General features: G+C 56.4%; 1 protein-coding gene across 1 annotated transcript; it reads right to left on the reverse strand.

Annotated features, from left to right (window-relative positions):
- Positions 1–553: 553 nt before the first annotated feature.
- TGME49_203320 (zinc finger in N-recognin protein) lies at positions 554–27841 on the reverse strand. Its single transcript, XM_018779247.1, has 15 exons — positions 23131–27841; positions 22278–22603; positions 19397–19978; positions 18508–18763; positions 16970–17717; positions 14363–16481; positions 11763–13621; positions 6450–11328; positions 5256–5922; positions 4469–4790; positions 4125–4217; positions 3166–3740; positions 2464–2617; positions 2056–2185; positions 554–1475 (listed from the first exon to the last, which is right to left on the reverse strand). The coding sequence occupies exons 1-15, from the start codon at positions 26322–26324 to the stop codon at positions 1309–1311; spliced, it is 16071 nt and encodes a 5356-aa protein (XP_018637361.1). The 5' UTR covers positions 26325–27841; the 3' UTR covers positions 554–1308.
- Positions 27842–27907: the final 66 nt, after the last annotated feature.

Below are 27907 nucleotides of genomic sequence, written 5' to 3' on the forward strand. Positions count from 1 at the left end.
GAGGCCCCAGAACGGGGACGAAATCTCAACTATACGCCTTTCTGAGTGACGCAGTGGCGCTACGGCTGCGTTAGAGCCACACCTCGTTTATGTAGGTACCGCTCTAGTTTATGATAGAGCGATGCACCATTGTGATGGATATAAAGCCAGCCCGGAAAACAGGAACTAATCAACTGGTGTCGAGAAGCGTCTTGCACGTGGCGACGTAGGTATATGCATGCATAGTCCGGTATTATTTTATCGTCTAAATTCGTTTGCGTGACACGTGCAGTCTTTATTAGAAATGCGCCAACGAGAGATAAGACACGCACTTCTGTCACAGACGCCACATGAACGTCTTGTCGAAGTCGCTGAAGCTGTTTTTGCAACCGTCCCCTCATCTGGGTTTCGAAGGCAGATAAGGCACGGCTGTAGCAGAGAGATCGCTGCTGCTGCACGAGTGCATGCGCTGTTCGTTTCGACGGTTCCGTGTCGCGTTCTAACAATGGACACTACCGTTGTTTTTTTCTTTGCCGTCGTTCCTCAAAAACGTTGTGGCCCTTTCTCTTCGTCTGTGCTTTGCCCATGATTCTACCCAAAAGAAGTGTGGCGTGTTCGTCCGCAGAAAATGGTGAACATCCTCAGTACTTCCCCAATTGTTACCTGCAGCGTTACGGACTGCTGGGACCCGGTATGTACGTACCACCACCGTCTTCCGTTAGATCGTAGCTGCACGTTGAGTGTCGTCTGCCTTTTGGCTCTGGCAGATCACCGTGATTCTAGCGCGTTTGTTCCCCCTGAAATGACTCGGCTGACACATAGGTAACCTTGACAGCTTCTGCCTTACACCAGGGCCACGACCACAGGCGCCGCCTACTTTTCAGTCCTCTACGCATCTACCAAGCGAGAGGTTGACACGGACAGGAGTGGCCGTTCGACAGAAATCCAGAAACACCTAGACGTTTCACCCTTGCGGCATGTATATACACTTCGATCGCCTCGTGTTGAAAATATATACGAACGGAACGCGCGTTTCAGGTCTTTACGAGCTGTCACCCTGTCGACCATTTAACCGTCCTGACAACACTCCACGAATCCCTCTGATAAAAGTGCAAAAAGCGAACTTTCCTCGTCTGACTCGGCGCCCCGTCGAAAAGACGCTTTCGTTTGGTGGCCGTTCGCACTATTTCGCTTTTCTCCGAGACGCTCAGCTGCGAGCTTGTCAAGAGGGAAAGTGAACAGGCAAATGGGAAACGAACGGCTCGCGGACTCTTACAATGAGAAGGAATACACACTGCGCCAGCGGTAAAGGTAGGAAAGACACGGTAACTACATGCCTTGAGCAGCGTGATTATTCGCGCTGGAGTCCATTCGGGACCACTGCAGTCTTCTGAGGAGGCGAATCTGATGCTGCCGCCAGTCCTCAGTCAGGCGCCCCAGACGATTCAGCGACAAGTGAAGAGGCTTTCCTCGTTTCAAGAGAGGATCCTCTTCGCCTGTGAAGCGGGACAAGCGCACGACACAAAAAGCGAAAATCGATGGAAAGCTGGGAAACCATTGCAGCTTAGACGCAGAAAGTAGGCCCCCCAAAGGCGAAAAGGACAGCGGAAAGGTGGGGGAAACCGCGAGAAACACGGAAAGACCTGAAGAGACTCATGAGAGAACAGAAAGAAGTAGATGTCAGAAACGAGGCTGAACAGAGCGAAAACTTCACTGCCAAAGCGCCATTTTTATAAAACGGAAATGGCGTAGAAATGAGCAGAAAAGTACACGCCGTCCTCTGCAGCTGTCAAACGATAGAGTGTGTCCTGCATGCATGCCCAGCCCAAGCCATTCAAGAACCCATCGCCGCGTGTTTTGTGTCTCGCTCTTTTCTGGATATGAATCAAACAGTCATCTGCCGAAATGGGGAGAACACCGCAGGGAAAGGACATTTTCCAGGTGGCACAGCGAGTACACAGCGCCCGGGAATCCAGTATCCTCATTGCACGAGTGAGATACACTGGCATCCGCCTGGCCCACTCGTTTGGCACTCCTGTGTTGAAAAACGAACTCAGAGCGCCGTCCAAAACTCACCATATGCATCAAGATGGAGACATCCCCACTTGGCGTCTCGATCGACCGCCGTGTCAACAGCAGCTGCGTAGACAGCCGATGCAGAGAGGTGGAGATACAGCGCAAGGCCCATGCCACACGTGGTAGCGTGCTGAAGAGAACCAAATCACAATACGTCACCAAAGCATAGAAGAAGCACAAATCTGTCTGTCCATCGATCTACGTATATCTATCTAGATCTACCTGCTTATCCGAACGAATCCCTAGAGATACCTGTACCTTTACCGAGTGTGGCTGGATGCTAAAGAGTCCACGTACACAGGTGTATATAAATATTTATTTATGAACGCACTTAGAAAGTGCAAATCATAAGAGGTCGTGAGATCGAGAGATTTCTTTTCAGGGTAGAGAGGTCGCTTGAACTCTTACTCGGCGGAGATTGAGGACAAGATTCGGAGGTTGCGTGCCATCTTGGAGGGGGACTCTGGCGTCGCAGCAGTCGAGGGCGCAGAGGAAGGCCCCGCAAGTCACGCAGACCGCGCATGCAGGCGTGGCGTGGAGGCCAACAGAGGGCGTGTACGCTCTGAAAAAAGCACAGCGGGAAAGCAGAATGCGATATTGAGGTTCTTTCAAATCGGCTATGTTCTGGGCACAGTATGTGAATTATCACTTGCGAAAACGGCGACAGAAGACGACTCCTCAGATGCGAGAACGCGCAGCAGCATCGTCGTGAGAGCAACGGTGTCTGCCGCGGAAACAGACCGAAAAAAGGTGGAGGCCAGAGAAAGGAAGCGCGAGGTTTCACAGGCTTTCGAAACAAAGTAGAGGCCGCTTGTGAGGAGGCCCGAGACGAGGCCGAAAAGAAGCACGAGGAAACAGACGCGAAGAAAGAAAAGGCGAAGACACGCAGGAATCCAGCCGGAGGTTCGGGCGTCGAACTCGGAGGACGCATGCGCGTCTCCAGTCACCACAAGACCTTGATGTATGCCTTTCGTTGCATGCGCGTTTCAATGCACGCGCATTTTGAGGATTTCCCTTTTTTGTTTTGGGCGACACAGGCATGTCGCATTTGACCTCAACTTTGCTGCTTTCCCACGCATGATTCAGTCAGGATTCTTCCTGCCTTTTTACCCTAGTTGGAGGAAGTGGTTGTAGAACTGTTGGTACAGCTTCGGGAGGATGGTTGCATGCGGGAGGAACTGCGCGACGCAGACAACAGTGAATGTCGTTTCTTCGTCTCCGTCGTCCGCGTCTCCCATGACGGTGGAGAAGAGCAGTGTGCACTTCATGTTGCTCGACGCCAGCAAGTTGTCAAGGTCGCCGGGGAGAAGGCGTCGCGCGAGGGGACTGAAGTAGAGCATGTGGCGGTTGAGGAAGTCGACGCTTTCCTGTCTTTCCTCGTTCTCTCGTTCGCGACGCACGCGACGCCCCGACCCACACAGAGCTCCGGCGGAGGCCCCCAGGCCCCTGGCGCCGACGGCCAGAAGTCGCGAGAAGAACGGCGAGGGCGGAGAGGCAGTTGCCTGTGCCCGAGAAGTCGACGGCACTGGAACGCTGTCGCCGCTCTTCTCCGACAGGGCGAGACACATGGCTGTCTGGAAGACTCTGACCAGCGTTTCGTGACCGCAGCGCGAGGAGACAACAATCGGCATCAGCGGCGTCATCGAGGTGGAACAAGGCGGCAGCGACCCGAGGCAGCAGAGGAACTGAGGAGCGAGAAAAGACACGGGGAGAAACATACACAAAAGTCGTCTGTCGCAAATTCTCTCATTTGGTGCTGGAAGAACGCCTCTCAAAATAACCAGAAAACCGTTCTCCAACTGACGACCCACGCTCCACTGCAAGCGAAAAGGGCCATCACCCAATCACCTATATCCACCTCCGCGAATATATTTATATGTATATATATGTATATATATATATATATTTATTCCTGTCTGTCCTTCTGACGTATCTACATACCTAATGGTATAGATACCGATGTTCTTTCTAGCTGTCCAAATACACATCGACGTTTCTATCTCGCGAACTCCCTCTGCTACTAAAATGTAAGGGTCTGAGAAGAGAGACGGCTGAGGTGTTTGCTTCACCTGAGACTCGCGTAGGAGAATGCGCAAGGCATGCGCCTCGGATACTGCGCTTGGCCATGCTGTGGGCGAGGGAAGCTTGAGAGCCGCTGAAATCTGAAAAGAGGGTCGAAAAGTAATCGAAACGTCTATTCACAGAGAGAGTCTTTCTGTGGAGATGTCCGTACAGAACATGCGGTGCGAGTGTCGCATTCTCGATTCCGGAGGTCGAGGCCAGAACTCGTTGTGCAGAGCACTGCACCCATCGGCGATTCTGAACTTTTGGAAAAGCATGTCTTAAGACGCAAAGCGCTTCTCTTTTTGCCACCTAAATCCTTGGGTATCCACAATCTCCTCTCATGTCTTACCACGGGGTCGCACCGCCCTTCGTCTTCTCGCTGTCGCGCGGAGTCTTCTCGCTCCCCCGTTCCCCACATGTCGTCGTCCTCTCCAAAGAGGAACAGGCGAATCGACTTGGGCAGCGGCAGTGACTCAAGAAGCATCTCGCACTCCTCTGAGGGGTCGTATAGGTCGACAGAAGAAGGGAGGAGCTCCGAGAGAGAAACGGAAGAGACATGTGAAGAAGAGAAAAACGAAGAGACTGAAGGCGTCCGAAGAACTGGCGCGTCGCTTGCACTTGCAGGTCCGAGTAGTTCGTACGCCGTCTTGACCTTGTCGAAGGGCAGCGGCCTGAGACACAAACCCCGCGCGAGGACGAAGTGGAAAAACTGAAAGAGACACGAGAGACGTCGGCAGAAGAGACCCCCACAGCGCGGAAGAGTGTCGAAAGACGACACACCTGTTACAGGGGGATAGGTATGAAACCGCAGAGATTCGAACTTTCTGGAGTGCATGCAAAAGTGACCGTGGCGAGAGTACCCACCCTTTTCGAGATGCCCATAGACCGATGTACCGATGTATCGCAAGTTCTCTTGCCTGGAGACATCAACCGTTTCGGCAAAAAAGGACGGTGTTCGGCATGCTACGTCCCCTTCACAGCCGCTGGCCCGCGTAGAGATCGACACGAGGACGTCGGAAGACCTCGGCTTCACACAGCTCTGGCGCCTTCTTGCAACGAGAAATCAACCTCGCCCCGGGCCGCTAGTGAAGCAACAGGCCCTGACGATCCACAAAACGAGCAACAGTGGCACTTACTGAGAAGGACAGACGACCTTGGCAAGCAGATGGACCTTTCGGAGCCAAGGAACGAGGCCGGCCTCGACAAGTCGGCAAATCACGTTCTTTCTTTCTTCTTCTCCAAGGCCGATGTGTCCAGCTCTCTTCTCTTTGCCTTCCACGTCTGCGTCGAAACTTCTCTGCCCTGTCGGCTGGTCATGGAACTCGTCCTCGAGGTCAACTCGTCGCTCTCCAGACTCGCCAGCCACGGAACCTGAGCAAGTGCCTTCGAGAAAGCCAAAGGGAGGAGTTACGCAGTCCAGAGAGGAGGGCCGCAAACCTCCCAGAGAGACCCGCGACAGCGGTATGGTCCGCCTTCCCGCCGGCGCGCGACCCCGCAGCTCCGCCGCCCGCTCCGTCCGAGCTGCGTAGACACCCAGAAGGTAGTCCTTGGTGAGGAGACGCTCCTCGTCTTTTGCGGACCTTTCGTCAGCTCGAAAGCCCCCGAGGCAGCGCGAAGGATCCGCGTCGCAGCAGGGCGCGTTTCCAGCTTCTTCTTCGCTGTCTACGCTCTCTTCTGCGTCTGCGTGCCCCTCATCAAAACGTACGCGCCAAGCCGATGCGCCCAGCTGCTCTTTGCGAGGCGGGAAGGGAAGACGCCGCCCCAGCAAGCGAAGGTCTTCTAGCCACACGCTCGAGGAGAGTCCTGCGAAGAAAGAGAGAAACAGACGACTGGCGACCAAATGCAAACGCGAAAAGGAAATGGAAGTTGAAATCGAGGCCAAAATCGAGAAAGGTAAACTCACACACAAACAAGCTTAAAACATATATATACATATACATATATATACATATATATAAATATATATATATATATGTTTGTATGCATATGCCTAATCGATACCGTAGACAGAGAAACGGGAGGCCAGTCGTTTTCGGGGCAAAGAGACAGTGTGTCCACTGGACGAAGAGTAGGCAAAAACACGAGAGAAACGAAAGAGGATGAGAGATGTCCCCGGGGCGAATCAACGGGAAGCGAGGGAGGAACAAACGCGGCACCCGCGCCGAGGTTGGGAGGCGACAGAAAAATGGTCGAGAGCTGAGAAGAAGCGTCTAAGAGACCAGAAACCGAGCCCACGTAGGAACAAGCGTCCATTGCATGGGCAGCAACGACACGAGACCAGCAGTGCTTCCGCACCGAAACATCTTTGAAAACTTGTTGCAGGCACTCACCATCCGCCTGTCGCGTTTCTTCCAGTACTGCCGAGTCGCCTTCCCACTCAAGGCGCTCCGTCTCGACCTCCTGCGACCAACGCGTGAAGAAGATTTGCGAGTCGAGAGCGTCTCTGCAGGCTTTGCTTTGTCGAGTGTTCGTCCGTGTCTCCACGACCGTTTCTCCGATCTTCTCGCGTTTCTCCTCCTTTCTGTGAGGCCACCCAGTTTCTTCAAGAGGCAGAGGCCCCGGTTCCGCGCCGGGAGTCACACGTTCAGAAGCCTCTCTCCCCAAGAGAAGAGACGCCGGGGTCGCGTTGACGGACTCGCCGCCTGCCTCACTGCCTGGCTTCTCCTCCTCCTCCCGACGACCTCTCTGTGCCCCTGTCGCCGCCGTTGCCTCTTCGTGCGTCGAGACACTCGTCAGCGAAACGGTCCCTTCGTTTCTTCTTCGCTCGCCTTCCTCGTCCACCGCGCCCGGACCGCCTGTTCCCTCTTCTTCGCAGTTTCGCTTCCGCCTTCGTCTGCCCAGCTCGCCGGTTCCTTTCTCCGCTTCGTCTTCCTCAGCCTTTCGACTCGTGCTCCTCCGCTTGCTGCTCTTCTCTGCCCCCTGGTGACCCTCTCGCCTGCGCGCTGTCTCCGGTCCAGCAGGGATCCCCGCGAACCCGGTGGAGACTGCCGGAGCCCCACGGCCCTCCGAATCCGCGACCGGCTCGAGCTCTCCACTCCGCACTGGGGTGTCTGCGCTCGCAGGTACACGCAACGTCTTGCGCCCGCGAGGAGGAGAGACAGCTGGAGACAGCGCGCCCGGCGGAGACGCATGAGACAGCGACTGAGACACTGCAGAAGAAGAGGAAGAGGAGGAAGAGGAGGCAGCGGAAGAAGAAGACGGAGGACAGAAAGAAGACTTGTCCGCTGACAGACGCGCTTCTCTCTGTTGCTTTGCCCGTTCGTGGAGGACGCGCCAGATTTCTTGCCAGGCTGTGCCGTCTCCGTCTGTGGAGTCTCCCGCAGCTGCCTCTGGACGGTCGAGAGAGCTCGACGAATGAGCAAAGGGAACGCGGTCCCACCACTGCCAGAGTATCGCCACGACTTCCGACAGAAAGAAGAGCTGTACGTACAGCTCGAGAACGTCGAGGAACGCGCGCTGGTGACTCGGCCTCTGTGGTCCTTTCCCCGTCTTCTCTGCATTCGAAGGAGAACCCCCGGGGAAGTCCACGGACATCGGAGAGGAGTGCGTCCGTGTTTCCGGTCTTGACTCCGAAAAGAAAGATGACAGTTCTCTTGATGAGAGACTCCCAGACAGATCTGCCATTGTCTCCTGCCCTGCCTCGTCACCTCCTCTCTCCCTGGGAAGGCCCTGTTGGAAGCCTGCCCCTGCAGAACACACATCACTTGTCTCTCCATCTTCTCGCCTGCCTCGCGCCTCTGTCCGATCCACACCGCCGGACTGTTCGAGGGTGTCTCTTCCCAGCTCAGCTGCAATTTCCTCTTCAATCTGTCGAAGCGCTGTGTGCAGAGACAGCCACCCTTCTCCCTCACGGCCGCCTCTTCGCTCGTCGCCCACTGCCAGCTCGTCTGCTCGCTGTCGCCCCTCGCAGCCGGGGCCCTCGTCTTGGGCTCCACCGGCGGGGAGACGCGCCGGAGACACCCACGCCCGTCTCGCGTCGGCCGGTGGGTCCTCGCCCTGCGTCTGCATGTCTCCTCTCCGACTCGCGGAAGCCACGGTGTCTCTCTCCGGATCTGTCTCCGAGGCGGGGCCTGACCCGAGAAGGAGACACTCGGCGGCGCGGGCGCCTTGCTCGGCAGCGTCGATCGCCGCGCGCAAGTGGCGCCCAGCCGCGTCCGCCTTCTCGTCGGCCTTGGCTCGCAGGGCGAGGGCGTGGAAAGCGAGGAACAGGCGAGACAGCAGGTGAAAGCGCGTGCTCGGGTGCAGCAGAGACACCGAAAAAACCAGGTCCACATATGAACAGGCGTCCGAGGGAAGTAGCCCGCCAAAAGTCCACTTCAACTTCGCCGGTCGCGGCCTCGTAGCTGAGACAGGAGACGCAGCAAAAGAGGTGCTCGAAGAGAAGGAAGAAGAGGAAAGCGAAGGACTTTCTTGGGGTGGGGTCGACTCTGTGTGTACGAATAGACTCGGTCTTTCAACCGTTCTGGAAGTGTCAGGCACATAACTGGGGACCGGTGCAGTGGCCGCGGGCGAAAGGGGCTCCGCGAGAGGCGAGGGGAAGAGAGGGCAGTGGAAGAGGGCCAAGAGCTCAAGGTCGTGGAGGTAGAGGTCGAACGCCGTGACGCCTGTCTCCCCTATCGCTACATGCTGGAGCTCGTCCGCAAGGTGGAGATACACCGCATAGCAGCCATGGAGCACCTGCGCCTGGCCAGACGACAGCGTCTGGCCCCCACTGTTGAATTGACTCCGCAGAGTCATCTCCGATTGCTCCACAGAGTCGCTGATCAGCTTGGACAGGACCGCGAGGGGGTGGACGACAAAGTCGTTCCGCGGCCATGTGCCGACGAAGCGCGGCGACTCCGCCACACTCGCAGCCTGCCCGAACAACCTCCCGACGTCCGCCGGACTCCATAGGAGACAGCCGCCTTCGTTTCTCTCGCGTTCGCCAGCCTGTTGTTCAGAAGGCCCCCCCATGTGCTCTGCGTCCGCCACGCCGGGCCTGTCTTCCCTTTCTCCCGGCGGGGCTACTGATGTTAGTGCTGTGATTCCTGGCGCTGGTTGTCCGGCTTCCGAGAGGCGTCTCAGCGACGCCTCTTGAGGCACCGCCGCGACCGCAGACGTCTGACACGGGGGCTGGCGAGAGTGCAGTGTCTCCGGGCCAGACGCACCCGGGTCGCGAGGCAGGGCGTCGCGCCTCCCGGCCTCAGCAGCCGCGGTTCGCGCGCGCCCTGGGGCTTCATCACCGACCGCTGCAAGGCTTTGCTGAGGCGCCTCACTCGCGTGGAGACCCAGAACTGAAGAACCACCTGGAAAACGAGACTCGATTCCGAGACACGCTTCAGCTTCATCTCCGCTCCTTTCTGCGGCGCCATGGTCGACCGCGAGGGACTCTCGCGCGGAGCCGGTCTCCGCAGGGCCCACGCTGGGCGCGGGCGCGGCGACCCCTTGGAGCCCAGTCGGGAGCCCGCCCCATGCGGGGACCGCGAGCGGGAGAGGCCCTCGCGGCGGACCCGCGACGGAGACGTTCCCCTCGGCGTCGGCGCCGACGAGTGCCTGCGAGAGGCGCGCCATGCCGGAGTCTCCGCCGCTCGCGTCGGGCGCGAAGGAGCTCGAGAAGGAGAAGAAGCCGAAGCGCCCCGCCGCAAAGGTCGCCCCGGCGGGCCTGACTGTCCCCGGGGAAGTCCGGAGACTCGTGCAGGACGGGGACCAGAGAACCGGCGCGGGCAGGTGAAGAGGCGAAATCCGCAGAGATGCTCGACATAAATGCAACAGCTCGCTGGCTGCCGCCGTGTGGAGAAGAGCAGACTGGAGCCTCAGGGGTGCCCCGGGCGTGGACGGCTGGCCCAGAGTTCGCGAGGAAGGATGAACAAGTGACACGAGCCTCTGGCGGTCTGTCCGGAGCTTCTCGCACCGCTGGACGAAGCGCTCCAGGGTGCGTTTCCAGGACAGTGGGCTCGGGCGAAGCGCCTCCCGTTCTTCGCTGTCGCTGAAACCTTCCACATCTCCCTCCTCGCCTTCGCCTCCTTCGCGCCCAGTCGAAAACGGCGCAGGCCCACCAGCGACGGCGCGCGACGCCGATGAGACGGGGCCCTTCCCCGCAGGCTTCGACGACGGCGAGTGCCAGGGTGCTGCAGCCTCCCGACTGTCTCCCTGCCCCCGGCCTTCTCGGCACACAACGCCTCTCCCGTCCCCACTGTCTTCAGCGTCTGTATTGTCTCCGGGTCCGCTCGGGGAGACGCCGAGGCTTCTCTGGGGGACCGCGCGTTTGGCCCGGGCCTTTTTGAGGACATGGGCCGTGAGGAGTTTCTGCAGCTGCAGGCGAGCGACCGCGGGCGGCGGCGCGTCGACGAGAAGAAGATTGCAAGGTTGGTGGCAGTAGGGACAAGGGAGAAGAAGTTCGGAGAGATACAGGTGGTGTTGCTGAGATCTCTGATACCGGCGGTAGCAACTCAAGTGCATGCGGTGGCCGCAGCTGCGGATCTGGAAGCCCTGAAAGGCGCCCTGTGGCGAGAGGAGGTTCGGGACGAGGTCGTAGCTGTAGGACGCCGGCGAGACAACGTCCTCGAGGATCATCGGCGCCGCAGCGGCGTCGAACACACCCTTCTGGGTCGCACCGGAGCCGCCTTCGTGTCTCGGTCCGACTGCCAAGACCGAGCAGCGTCTTTGCTCGTCGGCTCCCGGGTCCTCGCGGCCGGTCTGGCTGGGAAACTCCGCCGTCGTTGAGCCCAAAGTCCCCCCGCCGCCGCTGCCGCGTCGAGGACGGCCCGGGCCTCGGCCCAGCGACCCCGCGAGCGCGACGCCGGTAGCCCCCGTCGCGCCGCCAGGCCCCTCCCGCGAAGAGGCCGCGCCGGCGCCCCCCGCGCCTGAGGAGCCTAGAAGCGCCCACGGCGGCTGGAGGAGACAGGGCGGCACCGAGGGTCGGGGCGCAGAGCCTACGGAGGTCAGCTGCACGTGGCAGAGCAGACCGAGAGGATCCGCGCCCGGAGAATTGAAAGGTGAGCAGCATCTCGAGGCGGCGCCGAAGATGCGCTCGTAGTCCTCCGGGAAAGAAGAAGCAGAAGACAGAAAGGTGAGCAGTGTCTCTTCTTCGAGGCGACAAGAGACACAACGCGGGACGTCGGAGTCCGCGAGAAACTTCGCCTCGTCGAAATCGCGCTGATTCCCTGACTGGAACGTCGCCTGCTTCTGCCGAAACGCCGCCAAGACCTGTTCCTGCCGACGACGCACTGCCTGCAGAGGTGACACCACACACAGGGAAGAGAGGCCTCCCGACAGCACAGGGATACAGCATCCCCAAAGGCGAAGGGCGAGAGGAGTGCGACGCAGCGTGAGAGACAGGCTTCCTGGCCTGCGGTGGAGCCCTGAGGCTTCGCGCCTCCAGCGCAGACTGATCTCGACTCTGACCGCAGGCCAGGAAACTGGAAGTTCTCCGTCGGACTCACAAGACGGGCGGTTCACACACAAGTCCACTGCAAGCTGTTTGTACAGCACCCCCTTGGGTACAACAGGAACAGAATCGCTTCCACACAAACTTGAGAGAGACTCGATGCCTAGGTCGTCTTCCACCTCTGAGAGCCTCAGGCAGGAGAGCACAGAAGACGCGCAACACAAAAAGCATCTCCGCTTCTTGGCCCCTTTTTGTCCGCCCTTCTCCCCGTTCTTACTTCTTTCCACTCCTCTCCGCGCTTCGCGTCCTCGCCGTCTTCTGTTCGCCTGCGCTCGTCGCCTCCCCTCGCCGCACCCGCGTTGGCGCTTGTGGATCCGCCCGTCTGCTTTGGGGCCACAGCCCCGTACCCCTGGAGGCCTTCTTCCGCCCCCAGGGCCTCACTCGCCGCCTCGCCTTCCCGCGCGCGCGCCAGCAGCTCGCCTCGGACCTCGCCTGCTCGGTCGCCAGCCGATGATGGCAGGCCGTCACTAGGACGGGCGCAGGTGTCTCCGAGTCCGAAGGCCGCCGAGCCGACGGGGCCCACCTTGGGGCTTGGAGCCTCAGTCGCAGCCGCTGCGGCACCCGCGGCGCGTTTCCAGCGTCGCATTTGGAGCCCAACTCTGGGGTCGAGGCGGGCGGCGGACTGCAGAACCCAGTCCAGTTGCTGCCAGTGGGCCTCAAATCGCGTTGACTGTCTCATCGCGAACAGAATCTTCAGCATAGAGAATCGCAGGCGGAAGGGGAACTCCGCTGGCGCGCGTCTCCGGCACTGCAGGAGCCGCAGAAGCGCTGCGCAGACTTCCCCCTTGTCCGGCCCACGGGTCTCGCCCTGAGCGGCAAGGCCGCGTCCCCGCAGGTCCCCGGCCCGGGACCGACGCCCAAAGACGATGGAGACAGCGTTGCCGGAAGCCTGCAACGCCCGCGCGCTCGCTCCGGCTCTCCCCGCTCCTGCGCCGCGCAGCAGGTGCCGCGCCACCACTTGGAGACCCGCCAGATTTCGCTCTGTGCTCTCGGCTCCGCGCACGACGGCCCGAAGAAGCAAGACCTGCCAGCTGGTCGCCTCCAGCGCCTCTGTCCGAGCCTCACTCGCGGCTTCAGGGCCAGCCTGGCGCCCTGAAGAAGACGAAGCAGACGAAGAAGAAGAGGAGAGAGAGGAGGAAGATGAAGCGGAAGAAAGAGACGAAGAAGAGGAAGAAGGAGACGATGAAGGAGACGATGAGGGAGACGAAGAAGAGGAAGAAGGAGACGAAGAAGAGGAAGAAGGAGACGATGAAGGAGTCGAAGAAGAAGGAGTAATGGCTGGTTGGAGATCAGTTGCCCCTGCAGCATGAAGAATATCCACAAGTTGATGACGAAGAGAGTCGCTGAAGACGCCGAGACCATCGACAGTTCCAGACTGCGACGAAGCAGAACGAGGCGCGTTCGCGTCCGGGAGTGGCAGGCGAAACAACTCGGTGAACGATTCAACAGCATTCAGACCGGGAGAGTTACTCTCAGCTGCAAGCCCGACTTCGCCGGCCTCCATTGCTGACTCTACAGTTGTCGCGGATGCCTCCACCCACGATGATGAATCCGCGTCACCGGGGGCAACGAGGATCAGAAACTCTGCCGGCTGGGCCTCGCCTTCCCCTGCAGACGCCTCCGCGTTGTCCTCGCCTTCCATCGTCTGCTCTGTCTCTCCCTCTCTCTCTCTTTCTCCCTCGTTCTGTTCTCGTTGTTGTTCTCTTTCCCCTTGCTCTCTCTCTCCAGTGTTGCCGCCGTCTCCGGTAGAGTCCACGGACGAAGAGACACCGGGTACGGGCGCGGCGCCACTCGCGCCATCCCCCGGTTTTCGCCAGTTCGCCGTCTCCATGTTCTCGACGAGGCGGCGCGCGACCTCGCCGGCGGCCCCTGGAAGGAGACAGAGCGACCCGAGAGGCGAGGGCGCAAAGACTGGAGGTCTTGAAGGAGGAGGCACCGAGGAAGAAACGCAAGGTGCTGCCGAGAGAGTTGTGTTCCTGTAGTGATAACTCTCTTCGTTTCTCAGTCGGCGCAGCGTGAGGAGAAGAGGATCTTCAAACGCATCTCTTGGGGCCGATTCGTCGTCCCGGTCATAAACTGCAGAGCAATGTGAGACACAGACACAGAACAAATTCGATAGACCGGCTGCTTTCGCCCCAACATCAGTTTCAGAACGCCTGCGGTTCATTCGAGCGTGCTCCACTTTACATCCTTCTGAAGCTCGCTCTCTCTGGATGGCGAACTTGACAGAGAAAATCCAGTTCGTTTGGCGAAAACCGGCGCATCTCCTTTCGTTCGACACGCGACACAAACCGCGAACTCCTCATGGCTCTCACAGACTCCTTTCCCTGTTGTTTTTAACAACAGAGTATCGTTCTTCTTTCTCCTTCTCACTCCCCACCTCTTCTTGTCTCCATGGTCAGCTCTTGTCGTTCTACTCCCCGTTCGCAACAGCTTCCTTCTTCTGTTACCTCCCCCTTTACCCGACATGTCCACCCCCGACCGCGTCTCCGTGTCATTTCCCCGCTGTGTCGGGGCGACGTTGAAAGCCATTCCACTTGAAGCCAAGAAGCGCAGCCACTAGGGTCACAGCTGAGAAAGGCAGAAGGTAGAGTCACGGATTCTGCAGCTAAGTCCGGCAGGCACAGGAGTAGTCGACTGACCGCAAGTCGAGTTGCCCAGTCCTCAAGCGACATATTTCATCGATGCACAGTGAAAAATATGGGCTGGTCGGAAGCACGGTCCACAGGACGCTGGGAGGTATGCAGGGAGAAGCCCCCGGAAAACCTCGAGTTCTATAAACAGAACGAAACTTGACTCTTGAATTGGTTCACTTACGAATATCTCCGTCTTCGGAGACAATCAGGTCTGCGTCGCCTCTCCCGCCTGTCTCCACAGACCCATCGGCTCCGAACACAAAGACATCCTGACCTAACAAATCGAGAAGGCCAGTCACCCCGCTCTCGTCGACTTTCCACGTGGAACCGAGGCGTCGGCGCCTACGCCTCCAGGCTTTCAGTCTGTCGCGCGCTTCTCTCGCCCCCGCCGGCGTCTCCGACATGTCGCCGCACCCCACAGGCCTTGTTCCCGCAGCGGAGGCCGAGCCTGGGCGAGGGGTCTCCGCAGCTGTGTCTCCGGCTTCTGTGGGGCGCGCAAGAGTCTCCGAAGGGGCCCAGGAGAGGGGCGAAGCCGGTGCCACCTCGCCGGATCGTGGGGAGACACAGGGAGGAGCAGGAGTGGGGTCGGAGGGCTCTTTTTCGCCTCCAGAGGACGAAGAAAGAGACGCGCGTTCCAGCTCTCTTCCGCTCGGGGAAGGGAACTCCTGTCTGCGTCTTTGCGGTGAGCCGAATCCATCGACTCTGGCCTCGGGCTCCTCCTCGCGATCTTCCATCTCCACGTCTTCCTCGCCTTCCTCTCGCCCCAGCGCCTCTCGGCGCCCCGATGCGCTGTCACCCCAGGCGATGTAACTCATCACGTCATCGTCCGCGCTGTCCTCGTCACTGTTCTCGCTACTTTCTTCCTCGTCAGGACTGAAGAAGACGCCCCGATGTGCGCCCCAGAGACCAGCGCCTCTTGCGCGCGAGTCTCGCTCTCTCTCTGCGGTCTCCCCGGAACGTCTCCGCTCCCGACCTCCGTCTGCAAATGCGACGACCGCCTCGCCTCCATCGTTTCTTGCGTCTCCACCCAAGTGTCTCTCAATCCAGAAGTGACCGTCGCGATCTGTGCGGCCCCGCATGTCGTCGTCGGAGTCGAAGGTCACCCTATGTTCTTCGTCTGAGGACCCGCGATGGGTTTGGAGGCTGTCCCCGCTCAGCGACGACTGACCTTCTGTCTCCCTGCGGTCTCTTCGTCGACCGCCGCCTCGCCCGGAGATCTTCTCCTCCTCAAGCAAGGCTTCTTCCTCTTCACTGTCGTCGCTGCGAGAAGAGTCCTCCGAGCACACAGACACTGCCGCACCGCTCTCCGAAGGCTGGTCTCGCGGTTCGCCAGGGTCTTTGCCGGCTTCTGTGGTGTCTCCTCTCTCGCCGGCCTCGCCGGCCTCGCCCGCCTGACCACGTCGCGACTGTCTCTTCTGTCTCCTTTCGAGTCGACGGGCAAACCAGCGGGCCTCTTCTCGCCCAGAAACGTCGCCAAATACGTGGTGAAGCTGAAAGGTACGAAGCAGCGAGTCTCCCAGGTTTGTGCCCATCCAGCGCGCCACTCCGAGGATGTCCACGTTCTCCCGAAGTTCAATCACAACTCTTTCTTCTTTGTCTTCTTCCTCGTCTTCTGTTTCGTCTGCAGGATCGACGTCGGACGCATCTGACAAGGAAGAAGACCTGCGCAGCGTCCCTGTTTCGTCCTCCACACACCCAGTGCCTTTCACCTGCCATTTCCCTTCGCCTTGCCCGACTCCTTGTTCTCCTTCTTGTTCTCCCTCTTGTTCTCCCTCTTGTTCAGCTTGTTTTCTTTCGGCCTGTCGCGTCTCTCTTCTCTTGCGGCGTCTTCGCCTTGTGCGCAAGACGCGCCGGAGCAGGTCGTCTGCGCGCTGGCCAGAGAGGACTTGTGCCCGGACCTCCGCTGTCTCCTGCTCCTTCCAGAGCATCTCCAAACTCATCAGTCGCAGCAGCAGAGAGAGCAGAAGGTGAATGAAGCGCGGGTCCGTCGTTTGCGCAAGCAACACCTGGAGCGTGAGCAACCAAACTGCGCTGCGTACCTCGGGACTCAAGCAAAAGTCAAAAAAGCCGAGGCGATACGCCTCCGGAATCGAGGAGAGAGAAGAAGAAGAGGAAGAATGGGGTAGCCATTCGTTGAGGATTTCTGGGTGAGCTTTAATTTGTTCGAGAAAAGACTCTTCTATGTGCTGGTGGTCCGCCCAGGAAAAGTAAGGGAAGTACGGATCGTAGAAGGCCCAGCTGGCGGGGCGAATGTGGAACTGGCCCGGAGTCATGCCCTCTGCTCCGCGATACGTGGAAATCTGGAATCTCACGCAAAGAGAGAAAACGCGTCTCTCAACATTTTCGCCGGCGAACGCAAGACAACCGACCTCAGAGCAAAACACGGACGGGCGCAGGAAGAAAACACAACGGCCACAAGGAAAGTGCAAACCCCACATCAAAGGAGAAGATGGAAGCGCGAGAGCTCGAAAGCGAGAGTTGGAATCAGAGAGACTGCAGAAGACGATGGAAGCGAGACAAGTCGGAAAAAGAGTAGAAAACGGGCGTCTTGGCCTCCAGACAGAAACCGAAACCTGACACGAATAAGCGAAAACGCCTCTTCAAGAGACCGCACACCGACGAGGCCTCAGGGATCACGCGGAACCGGTCCGCGCCTCCCCTAGGGACGGTCACCCTTTCTGTTGTTTCCTTGGCCTCCCCTCAGGTGAAGATCGCATCTTTCAAAGCCGACAGCCCCATCCCCCCTCTGGAGAATGAAGAGGAGCACAAGAGGTTCTTTCCTTCTCACCTTCTTCAACACACGATCGACGAGGTCTGTGAACTGCTGCTGCTGCTTGTAGGGCCTTGTGACGACATCTTGCAGACTGGAGTGGGTCTGAGGCCCGCGCATCAAGTGGTGGCCAAGCAGGTATTTTATCATTTCCTCTTCTGAACAAAAGAGGGTATTGGTCGGGCTGAGAAACTGCAGCAACAACACCATGAATGCATGCATTTGCGGAAGGAGGTGCTCGTTGCTGGGTCCTCCAAAAACCACCTCCTCGATCATTGCTTCCCGCCTTCTCAACAAGCCCCCGTGGGGTTTCGCACCTGGTCGGTCGCGTCCTGGAAGAAATAACGGAGGTCCTTGCGCAGTGACTGCAGCTAAGATTGAAACATCAGACGCCCTCTCTGCCTCACTCGCATACACGCTCCCTGTCTCCTCTCCAGTCGGCGCATGTTGCCTGCCCGAATGCGAGCAGACAGACACTCTGCACTCGCCCCCGTCCCCGCAACACCCTGAGCCGACAGCAGATGTAGCTCGCGGCGGTGAAGCTACGGAGGCGCAGGACGTTGGGCTCGCTCGAGACAGGAGCGACGAACACGGAGGCGAGAGAGCAAGATCAAAGGGAACTTCACAACGCGACAGAAGTTGCAGCAGAAAGAGAGGCGGCGGAGTCGAGCAGCACGCGAGCCGAACGGCCGTCAAGTCCAAATCGATCAAAACTGACTGATAAAACGCTCGCCGGTAGCACTGAGCCTCGCTCACGACTGCGACGCTGCACAGGGAGACAACAACCAGAAGCAAATGCGCGGATTCGCAAGGCTTTCAGCAACGGGGGAAAAAAACGGCTGTGGAAGAAGCACCCGTTCGGCCAGAGGGAGGGGAAGACCTTCGCCTGAAGTTGCTCAGAGCGGCGAGAATTAGAATGCAGAGTTCGCAAGCATTTGCAAAGGACACAACTGACACACAGAAAAACTAAAGAACTACCAGACGCAGTCGATCCCACAACTACTCACACGCGGAGACGCAGAGAGCGAAAAGATGAAGGACAGCCACACAAAGAAAGAAAGAGAAACGAAGACAAATACGGCAACCCACGCAGGCTGCAGAGGTGCACGTATCTACAGAAATGGATGGACGTAGAGAGAGAATTCGAGGGATATCGATAGAGCGATAAATATATACACGGACATGCGGAGAGAACAGTGTAGATATACATATAAACACACCACGCCCAAATATGGATCTACATCTGTCGCGACTATTTAGGTAAAGATATCGATAGACACAGACAAGTGCATATATATATATATATATATATATATATATAGACAGACATGGGTGTAGAGGCACGAATCGGGCTATAGAGATGTCGATATCCACGAATATATACATATATATATATATATACATGTATATATATATATATATATATATATATATACATGTATATATGTATACATGTATATGTATGAGAAGATCGAGATTCAGATATACAGCATGAGGTTGCGGTGGCGCCTTGAATGCAGAAGAGGGGCAGGACGGATGCTTGTTCTGTTGCTTACCCGTTTCGAACCCACATGCTGCAGGTAGTCACTTGGTGGAAAAGAACGAGCGTTCGTAGGTGGTGCTCGAGCGCCTCCATTGTGTCTTCCAGAGAGAGGCCAAGAAGCTCCAGCAGCTCTTCGAGCGTTTGCACAGGGCATTCGCGGTGCGTCATCAGAGCCTTCAGCAGCTGAGCGAAGAGCCGACTCAGGGGTACGTGGAACGACGTCGGGTGTCGACTCACACAGTGGTCTGCACTCCGGCGCTCCGGATACACTGCAGAGAAAAGAAGTTCAAACTCGTAGCAAACCTGAGAGTTGCAGGCGAACCGCGCGAGACCCGAGCGAGTCGCGGATTTCCTAGAACGCTTTTCTGCGAGTCCTAGAAGACCGCCTTGCAGCATTTCCTCGCAGGTGTTCACATCCACAGCCTCGCTTCCTCTCTCTCCCTCTCCTTCTCTGTCTCCCTCTCCTTCTCTGTCTCCCTCTCCTTCCCTGTCTCCCTCTCCTTCCCTGTCTCCCTCTCCTTCCCTGTCTCCCTCTCCTTCCCTGTCTCCCTCTCCTTCCCTGTCTCCCTCTCCTTCTGTGTCTCCCTCTCCTTCTGTGTCTCCCTCTCCTTCCCTGTCTCCCTCTCCTTCCCTGTCTCCCTCTCTCTCTCTGCTGCATGCAGGGTGCTCGGTGGCTGTGCGCTTGACGCGGGAGTCCCTGGGTCGCACTGCTTCTGGCTATGCAGAGACGGTCCATGTATGGATGCACGCGAACGAAACAAGGACGCATGTGCTTCACAGCCTACGGATCGCCTGCGAGTATGCAGTGGATGTGTATGTGTATGTGTGTGTGTCTCAGGCTGCGAACGAAAAGAAAGAACGACGCCCTTTCTGTCGCCTGTTGCTTGCCCCGCCTTCGTTACCTGGTCTTCCGTTTCGCAGCCAGGCCAGGTTCCCTTCTCGTCGCTTCTCTCCTTCGCCTCGCTGCTCTCCACTCTGCGCTCCACCTCTTCCTTGCTCTGCAGTGCGACTTCTTCTCGCGCTGACGCTCGCCGCCTGTCTCGCCTCCTCCGTTTCGTCGGCCCCGGTCTCCAAGCGTCTCCGTCGCCCGAGGCGCCGTCTCTCTCGGTTTCTCTCTCGGTTTCTCTCTCGGTCGAGAAGGGAGGCGACTCCGCCGCCGCTGGCGAAGACCCAGTGGACGCCTTCTTCGACGCACTCGCGTCGCCGCGTCGCTCCGACCCAGGCCTGCATTCTTTGTCGAGTTTTCTGGAAAATCAAGACGGCGACAGGCCATGGGCAGGCCTCCAGGATCTCGTGGAGAGCCAGCGCGTTCTGCCCCAGTTCAATCGCCAGACAGAGCGAGTGCGACCACCGGTGCGAGTCCTCGTACTCCACGTGCGTCGTCGTCCGGCGCCGATGGAGATTTACGTTCTGACTCAAGCAGTAGAGCGGGAGGAAGCCGTCGTCCCAGAGCGCCGCCACGTTCGCGGGGTGCTCCGAAAGATCTGGAAAAGTCAAACGTCGGAGAAGACGGCGAAGCGACAAGAAAACCGGCCGTGAAAAGGGTGAGCGGCACATGCCAGGGGATCCGGGGGATCCAGAAGAAAAACGGAAAAGGCCCACAAAGTGCAGAAAAAGGAACACAGAGAAGAAACTGAAAGAGGAAAACTGAAAAAAAAGGGAACTGAGCGGCGACACCAGTCAAGCGTGCACACAGAAAGACAGACACAGAAAAAACGAGTGAAATGGTGGTAAGGAATGCGTCTAGCGACGGCTCAAAACAATTGTGGCAGATAACACCCGGTCTTTAAAAACCATGAAAAAACTTCTCTGCCTCGACACGTTGAGAGGGAAAGAAAAACCACAGCATCCATGATTCCCGAACTCTCCGAAAAAAGACAAAGTCTGCAGAGCCGCAGATATATATACATATATATATATATAGTGAAAGAGACAGCTCTACAGAAACATACAGATATGTGTATGGATATGTATATATATATATATATATATATTTCTAGTGATTGAGATTGACCCGTTTAACGACACACAGAGATCTTTGTGTAGATGTGTACATGAATGCATACTGATAATATATATATATATATATATATATATATATTTCTACTGATTGAGATTGACCCGTTTAACGACACACAGAGATCTTTGTGTAGATGTGTACATGAATGCATACTGATAATATATATATATATATATTTCTACTGATTGAGATTGACCCGTTTAACGACACACAGAGATCTTTGTGTAGATGTGTACATGAATGCATACTGATAATATATATATATATATATATATATATATTTCTACTGATTGAGATTGACCCGTTTAACGACACACAGAGATCTTTGTGTAGATGTGTACATGAATGCATACTGATAATATATATATATATATATATATATTTCTACTGATTGAGATTGACCCGTTTAACGACACACAGAGATCTTTGTGTAGATGTGTACATGAATGCATACTGATAATATATATATATATATATATTTCTACTGATTGAGATTGACCCGTTTAACGACACACAGAGATCTTTGTGTAGATGTGTACATGAATGCATACTGATATATATATATATATATATATATTTCTACTGATTGAGATTGACCCGTTTAACGACACACAGAGATCTTTGTGTAGATGTGTACATGAATGCATACTGATAATATATATATATATATATATTTCTACTGATTGAGATTGACCCGTTTAACGACACACAGAGATCTTTGTGTAGATGTGTACATGAATGCATACTGATAATATATATATATATATATATATATATTTCTACTGATTGAGATTGACCCGTTTAACGACACACAGAGATCTTTGTGTAGATGTGTACATGAATGCATACTGATAATATATATATATATATATATATATATATATATTTCTACTGATTGAGATTGACCCGTTTAACGACACACAGAGATCTTTGTGTAGATGTGTACATGAATGCATACTGATAATATATATATATATATATATATATATTTCTACTGATTGAGATTGACCCGTTTAACGACACACAGAGATCTTTGTGTAGATGTGTACATGAATGCATACTGATAATATATATATATATATATATATATTTCTACTGATTGAGATTGACCCGTTTAACGACACACAGAGATCTTTGTGTAGATGTGTACATGAATGCATACTGATAATATATATATATATATATATATATATATTTCTACTGATTGAGATTGACCCGTTTAACGACACACAGAGATCTTTGTGTAGATGTGTACATGAATGCATACTGATAATATATATATATATATATATTTCTACTGATTGAGATTGACCCGTTTAACGACACACAGAGATCTTTGTGTAGATGTGTACATGAATGCATACTGATAATATATATATATATATATTTCTACTGATTGAGATTGACCCGTTTAACGACACACAGAGATCTTTGTGTAGATGTGTACATGAATGCATACTGATAATATATATATATATATATTTCTACTGATTGAGATTGACCCGTTTAACGACACACAGAGATCTTTGTGTAGATGTGTACATGAATGCATACTGATAATATATATATATATATATATGACTCTTCTTCCTTCTTTCCATTCACGCGTAATGAGATGGAAATGAAAGTCTGTGCATGTCCCTGTCGAACGGTTTGTACGGAACTGTGTGGCGACGTGAGGATCTCCGCGACTGCATTCATAGGGATAGATGGAGAGTCAGTTGAACAAGGCGAACTGTTCCCCGTCTATGGCGTGTGTTTACATTGCACGAGAAGGTCCTTTTCGGCGACGAGGTACCGGACGTCGTTCAGGGAGTTGGTGTACCCCCTGCGGTGGAGAAGACTGTTGCGGACGTCGATGTAAGGCGGAGACGGGAAGCCTCGCCAGGCGCATCTGCGACGCCTCCAGCCGAGGCGAGCGCGCGGGCGCGGAGACAACCGCGGTACAGCTTGGGCGAGGACGAGTCGGCAGGAGGAGAAGAGCAGAGGCAGGAGGAGTCCCGAGTAAAGGAGACGCGTCAGCAGAGAGCGAATCGACAAGACCTGCACGGTCACCCGCTCTAGCGCGCTGTCGCTCTTCAAGACAAGACTGCAAACCACAAGAGGCAGGGCGATCAGTGACTTTCTGGGTCGATTGTGCAGGCACAGAGCCCCTCCGGAAGGCCGAGGCAGTGTGCGGCAGGAGGCAGCCTCCCTCTCACGCGCGCTGTACGTACAGCTGCAGAGTTGCTGAAACCATCTGAACGAGAGGTAACGATGTGTTCAACGCGCATGAGACAATCTGGACAAGGCAAGAGAAATTGCAAGCGAGCGACGCGGTGGAAGAGAGAGCAGCGGCGAAACGGCATTCGGACAGACGACTTCGAGTGCGTCTTCCACGATCATCACGGAGACACAGCACCCTCTCAAGCCCTCTCGGCGACCAGGTAGCCCCCCACACGAGACAGAGAAGGCGAGAGAGGAAAGGCGACTCAGAACTGCGAGGCGCATGCGGCGGAGGAGCGCAGGACCGACGGGATCGCGGGAGCGCGGCACTACAAACCGAGATTCATCGGGAAAAGCCTTCTCTGAGACGCGCGCGCCGTAAGGCAGCCACGCACACTTTTGACAACTTACTCTTTGTACTGCTGGATGAAGACGAAGGCGAACTGCTCCTTAAACCACTCGTCGAACATAAGAGCCAACCAGAGAGTGGTGAGTGACGCATGCACCGCCTTCTCCGTCTCTAACGTCTCCTCAGACTCGCCTTCCTCGCGCCCTGGCCTCCGGCGACCTTCCTCCTCCACCAAACGACCGGAAATGTCGCTTGCGACCTTCAGCAGCACAGACGCCACACACGCCCCTACCCCGTACTGACGAGAAGAAGACGACGAAGAGAGAGGGGAAGAGGAAGAAGAAGAGGAAGAAGAAGAGGAAGAAGAGGAAGAAGAGGAAGAAGAGGAAGAAGAAGAAGAGTGGGGCCAAGATGACGAACACTGCGTGTCATGGTTGCCCGGCATTTCATGATGTATATGTCCTGTTTGGCCATTCGGTGTCTCCCCTTTTCTTTTTTCATCGTGTCCGCTGTCTCTGCGGTCTTCTCGCTTCCGGACTTGCGCGTCTGTCGCGAGGCCTCTGGACCCGGTGAACGGTGCGTCGTTTGTCTCTGCATTCGTGCCTGCGCCACCCCACATGGCGAAGCGGAGGGCGTCGTCGAAGGCTTTGACGTTGACGCCTCCGTGTCGTTTTCTCTCGTTGATTTCCCGAAGCTCGCGTTCCGTCGCCATACGCATGCGATGCTCGCCCTCTGCGCCCCCGAGGCTGTTGCCCCCCCCAGCGGCCTTCGCCTGGGCCTCTGCGGCCCGCGAGGCGCCTTCGGCTGCCCGCCTGTCGAGTTCTTCTTCTTCGGAGACCCAGGCGGCTCCCCCCCCAGCAGGCGCGAGCAACGCAGGATTCAAAAGGAGGCTCTGACAGCCGTCGTAGCGGGCGTAGTTCGGTGGGAGGCGCAGGCGGTCGCGCCCCGGAATCTCCTCGCAGGCGAAGCCGCGGCTGTCGTCGGGTGTGCCGCGCACCGCCTCCAACATCGCCTGGCCGAGGCACCTGCGGACGCCCTCGTGCTGTTCGGAGAGTTGGAGCAGCGTAGTGCAGAGCTCCTCAGTCGCGGTCCAGTTTTTCTCCAGGGCATGCATCGCGAGGCGGCGAACGAGCACGCGCAGAAGGAGCGCGAGGGCGAACTTTGAAACCGCCGGGAGTGCGAGGGAAGGATCCACGTCTCGCCGGCCCCCAGGGTGGTGCCGACAGAAGCCGGAGGGTGCCCACGCGGAGGCGTCGCCACAGTCGCAGCAGCCGCCGCAACTCGACCGGTAGATGAAGTAGCTGTGGCCCAGGTGGTTCCCCTCTTGGAAGCAAAAGACGCAAATGCAGCTGCTCTGACTGCCGCCACAAGTCAAACAGCGATACGCAACGTGCTCTCCATCCCAGACCTGTCCGCAGCGCGACCGTGCCAGCGGCAGAGAAGACAAGCGAGACAAGAACGACACCGCCGCGTCCACCATGCACGCAGAAGGCCGAGTCTCCAACGCGCCAAAGGGCACTAAAGGCGAAGACGAACTTAAGGCAGCAGAAGGAGAAGAAGAAGAAGACGAAGAAAGGGGGGCAGAACACGAAGAGGAAGCAGAAGAAGACGGAGAAGTAGAAGAAGAAGACGGGGGAGTGGGGGGACTGGGGGGACTGGGGGAGGTGGTGAGTGGCGTAGGAGACAGTGACGACTCGGACAGCGCTGCGTCTGGCTCGGCGGAAGGGAGTATCTCCGTGAGAGGCGCGATGCAGGGGAGGAGGCGCTGGTGCGCTTCGGTGTCTCCAAGCGTGGCGAAGACAGTTGAGAAGAGAGAGAGAAGCAGTTCCGGGTCTTCGAGCTGCTCGACAATCACACAAGTGGCGAGGAGGAGAGTCGCAGGCGACGCAGTTTCGAGCAGCGAGCCGAGGAGACGGTCGACGCGGACCAGAGAGCCTGCGTACGTATCCAGAGCTTCCTCCAGTGTGGGAAGAGACGCACGAGAAACTTGAGGACACCACGGCAGAGAAGGAACAGAAGCCGCATCTGCGCCCGCTCTGCGTGTCTCCACAAAGGCCGCGTCGAGGGTCTCCATGTGCCGAGAACAAAGACGAAGCAGATGCACCAGCTTCGCCTCTGACGCAAAAACTCGCATGTCGTCTGCGAAAGTCGGTAGCGGTGGATAGGAAGGCAGACACACTGCCGGAGAAGACGGAGACCCAGGAGGAGCCTGACCCCCACGGGCAATATCGCCCGACACAGAAGAAGCACAAGACGCGGAAGACGAAGAATAGGAAGAAGACTCAGAAGAAGAAAAGGAAGAAGACTCAGAAGAAGAAACGGAAGAAGACGCAGAAGAAGAAAAGGAAGAAGACGCAGAAGAAAAAGAAGAAGACAAGAAAGAAGATGGTGAAGACGACAGAGACGACGTGACACGGGGAGGCGCTTGAGACGGCCGGGCCGCCTGAGAACCGCTGGTCTCTTGTGGTCTTCCCCAAAGATTCGGTCCACGCGTCTCGTCCGCGGAAACTCTGCGACTGGAGGAAGGTGCCAGAGGAAAGGAAAGTAACCTGAGGCCGCAGTCCGCTTCTACACTGCCTTCGCCATGTTCAGCTACTGCTCTCTCTTCTCCCCCGACACTCCCGCTCTCCGCCGATATCTCAGGCGCCCCCATTTCACCATCGACGCACATGGCAAAGCCTGAACAAGCTCCGCGACCTCGGTCAGAAGAGAGAGGTGAGTAAGACGAAGAAGAGCTGGACAAGGAAGAAGCGCAGGAACAAAAAGAGGAAGTGGAAGATGAGGATGACGAGGAAGAAGCGGAGGACGAAGAAGAAGCGGAGAAAGAGGCAGAATGGAGCACAGCGACTATTTGATGTGCATGAGCAGCGACTGTAGAGGATCCAAAGAAAGGCTGGCTGGTACCAGGAAGTGGCAATGCCCCTGACAGACGGCGTTGTTCTGCGTCTCCACTTTTGCCAGCTTCGAGTTCGCTCTCAGGGACAGTCTGGTGAAGTTTTCCGTCGTGGCATGTCGCGGGGCTTTCCGCTTCTCTTACTTCCCCTGGAGAGACGGGAGCATCACGAGCCATGGGCTGGCGAGTCAACGCATCAGTGCCCTCTTCTCCGAATGTGCAGACAACGCGGCTTTCAGGCGCCGTTTCAATCTCCTCTGCAGCTGGGAGGTCTCCACAAGTATGCAGAGACACTTCCGGCTGCTCTTCAGACGCAGGAGAGGCTGGCGCCTCTTGCGGCGAACGTGGAGCGGCCGAGTCCATCGTCGTTCCCCTGTTTCTGAGCAAGCGAGAACGCGTTGGAAGGGCAAAGCATCGCTGCAGCGCAGACTCGCGAAAGGGGCCGGAGGTCGCATGCACCGCCTCGGGTGCCTCCGCTTTACCCTGAAGTCTCGGCAGCGACACCTGGGAACGAACGTCACTGGAGAGGTGTACCCGATAGGTCGATTCGAGTGTGCGGGGAGGTGCATGCGTCTACGTAAACTACGATATGTATGTGGTTGTGGAGGCGCCTGTACACATCGCGTGGCCGAGAAATTGCATTTGCAGTAAGCTGGGACATGGAAGTGGGAACGGTGAAAGCAATCGTGAAGCCGTTGGTTGTCCGTACCTCAAACTGGACTCACACGCAGGAACTCGAAACCGTTCGGGCCCTGCTAACTCCAGAAGAGAGGACAGGTTCTGTAAAAAGACAGATGAAGTTGTCCAGACGGGCGGAGTGCCACAGAAAGGAACGGAGAAGAGGAATACCGGGGGAGCTGGAGGAGACGCGGCCAGAAGCCGGTCAATAAGCTGCGTGAGACAACAAAGCTAGACGAAACGGGTGCGCCCAAGAGTCAAGCAAAGCTAAGAGACACAGTCGGTTGGAAATGTCGTAGAATGGGGTAAGTATGCGCCTGCAGCAACTCGATAGAAAAGGGCCCGGCCATCTGGTTCAACGGCACAGGCGCAGAAACATTCTAGTTACATGCGGGAAGCCGTCGCGGCCGAGAAGATGTGCGTAGTCTAGAGAGGCCGGCGCGCATTTATCCCCAACAGCAGAACCGAAAAAAGGATTCAAGAGACGCAGATTAAACTGCCCAAAACGCGAGAACAACGGTTCACAGCAAAAAAGACAGGGACCCGGTGCCTGAGGGCCGCTGTGTCGCAGAACAGCGGAAGCCGGGAAGCCGAGATTCATGGAGACACACGGTCAACACGGCAAAGTGAGTAGAGTTGGAACTGGCAAACGGACTGAGTCAGACGAACGAGACACTGCAATTCCTCATGCTCGTTGAGGCCCCGATTCCGGCACCAGCCACCGCGTTAGTCATGAAAAGCTGTTGGCAGCGTTTTTGAGGGCGATCGAGGCGCTGACATCACGAGAAGCGTTTGACTAGCGAATCCCAGATAAGCTCGAGCCGGTTTTTGCCTCACAAAGCAGAAAAAAGACCAGACGCAGTCGAGTATGCGGACCATGCCGAAAAGACGCTCCACCCTCCAACTGGACAGAGTGACAAAAACAGCGTGCTCGTTCCGAACCGCTTGCGGAACAGGACAGACGGGCGCTGTCACTACACCCGATGGCACAGACTGGAGCTCATCGAAAGTAAGGGAGAAAATTGCGGCAGTCTTTGCGGCCAAAGGGAAAGTCGCCCGGCAAGATTCCAGCAGGCTCAGTCGATGTGGTGGACTGCATGCGTGCCGAGCGAGAAAAAAAGGAATCTGTCTAGTGGGCAGACGTTCGTCAGCCGAGCATCACGACGAAACGAAATCGTCGAAAAACCGCAACGAAACCCGCGAGATGCACCCTGAGTGTGAATAATGTAGACTGTGATACTCTAGCTGAGTCAGTCTGAGGCACCCAA

The sequence above is a fragment of the Toxoplasma gondii genome, chromosome VIIa (genome assembly GCF_000006565.2).
Source record: "Toxoplasma gondii ME49 chromosome VIIa, whole genome shotgun sequence".
Classification (NCBI taxonomy): domain Eukaryota; phylum Apicomplexa; class Conoidasida; order Eucoccidiorida; family Sarcocystidae; genus Toxoplasma; species Toxoplasma gondii.

Bases quoted from the DNA above. Each gene is read 5' to 3' on its own strand.
- TGME49_203320 (XM_018779247.1), bottom strand. From the start codon at position 26,324: ATGGACTCGGCCGCTCCACGTTCGCCGCAAGAGGCGCCAGCCTCTCCT. The intron at 18,764-19,396 runs GTAACGAAGGCG...TTTTCTCTGCAG, and splicing joins GCTGCGAAACGGAAGACCAG to TGTATCCGGAGCGCCGGAGT. The intron at 2,618-3,165 runs GTAAAAAGGCAG...TGCTTTTTTCAG, and splicing joins AACCACTTCCTCCAACTAGG to AGCGTACACGCCCTCTGTTG.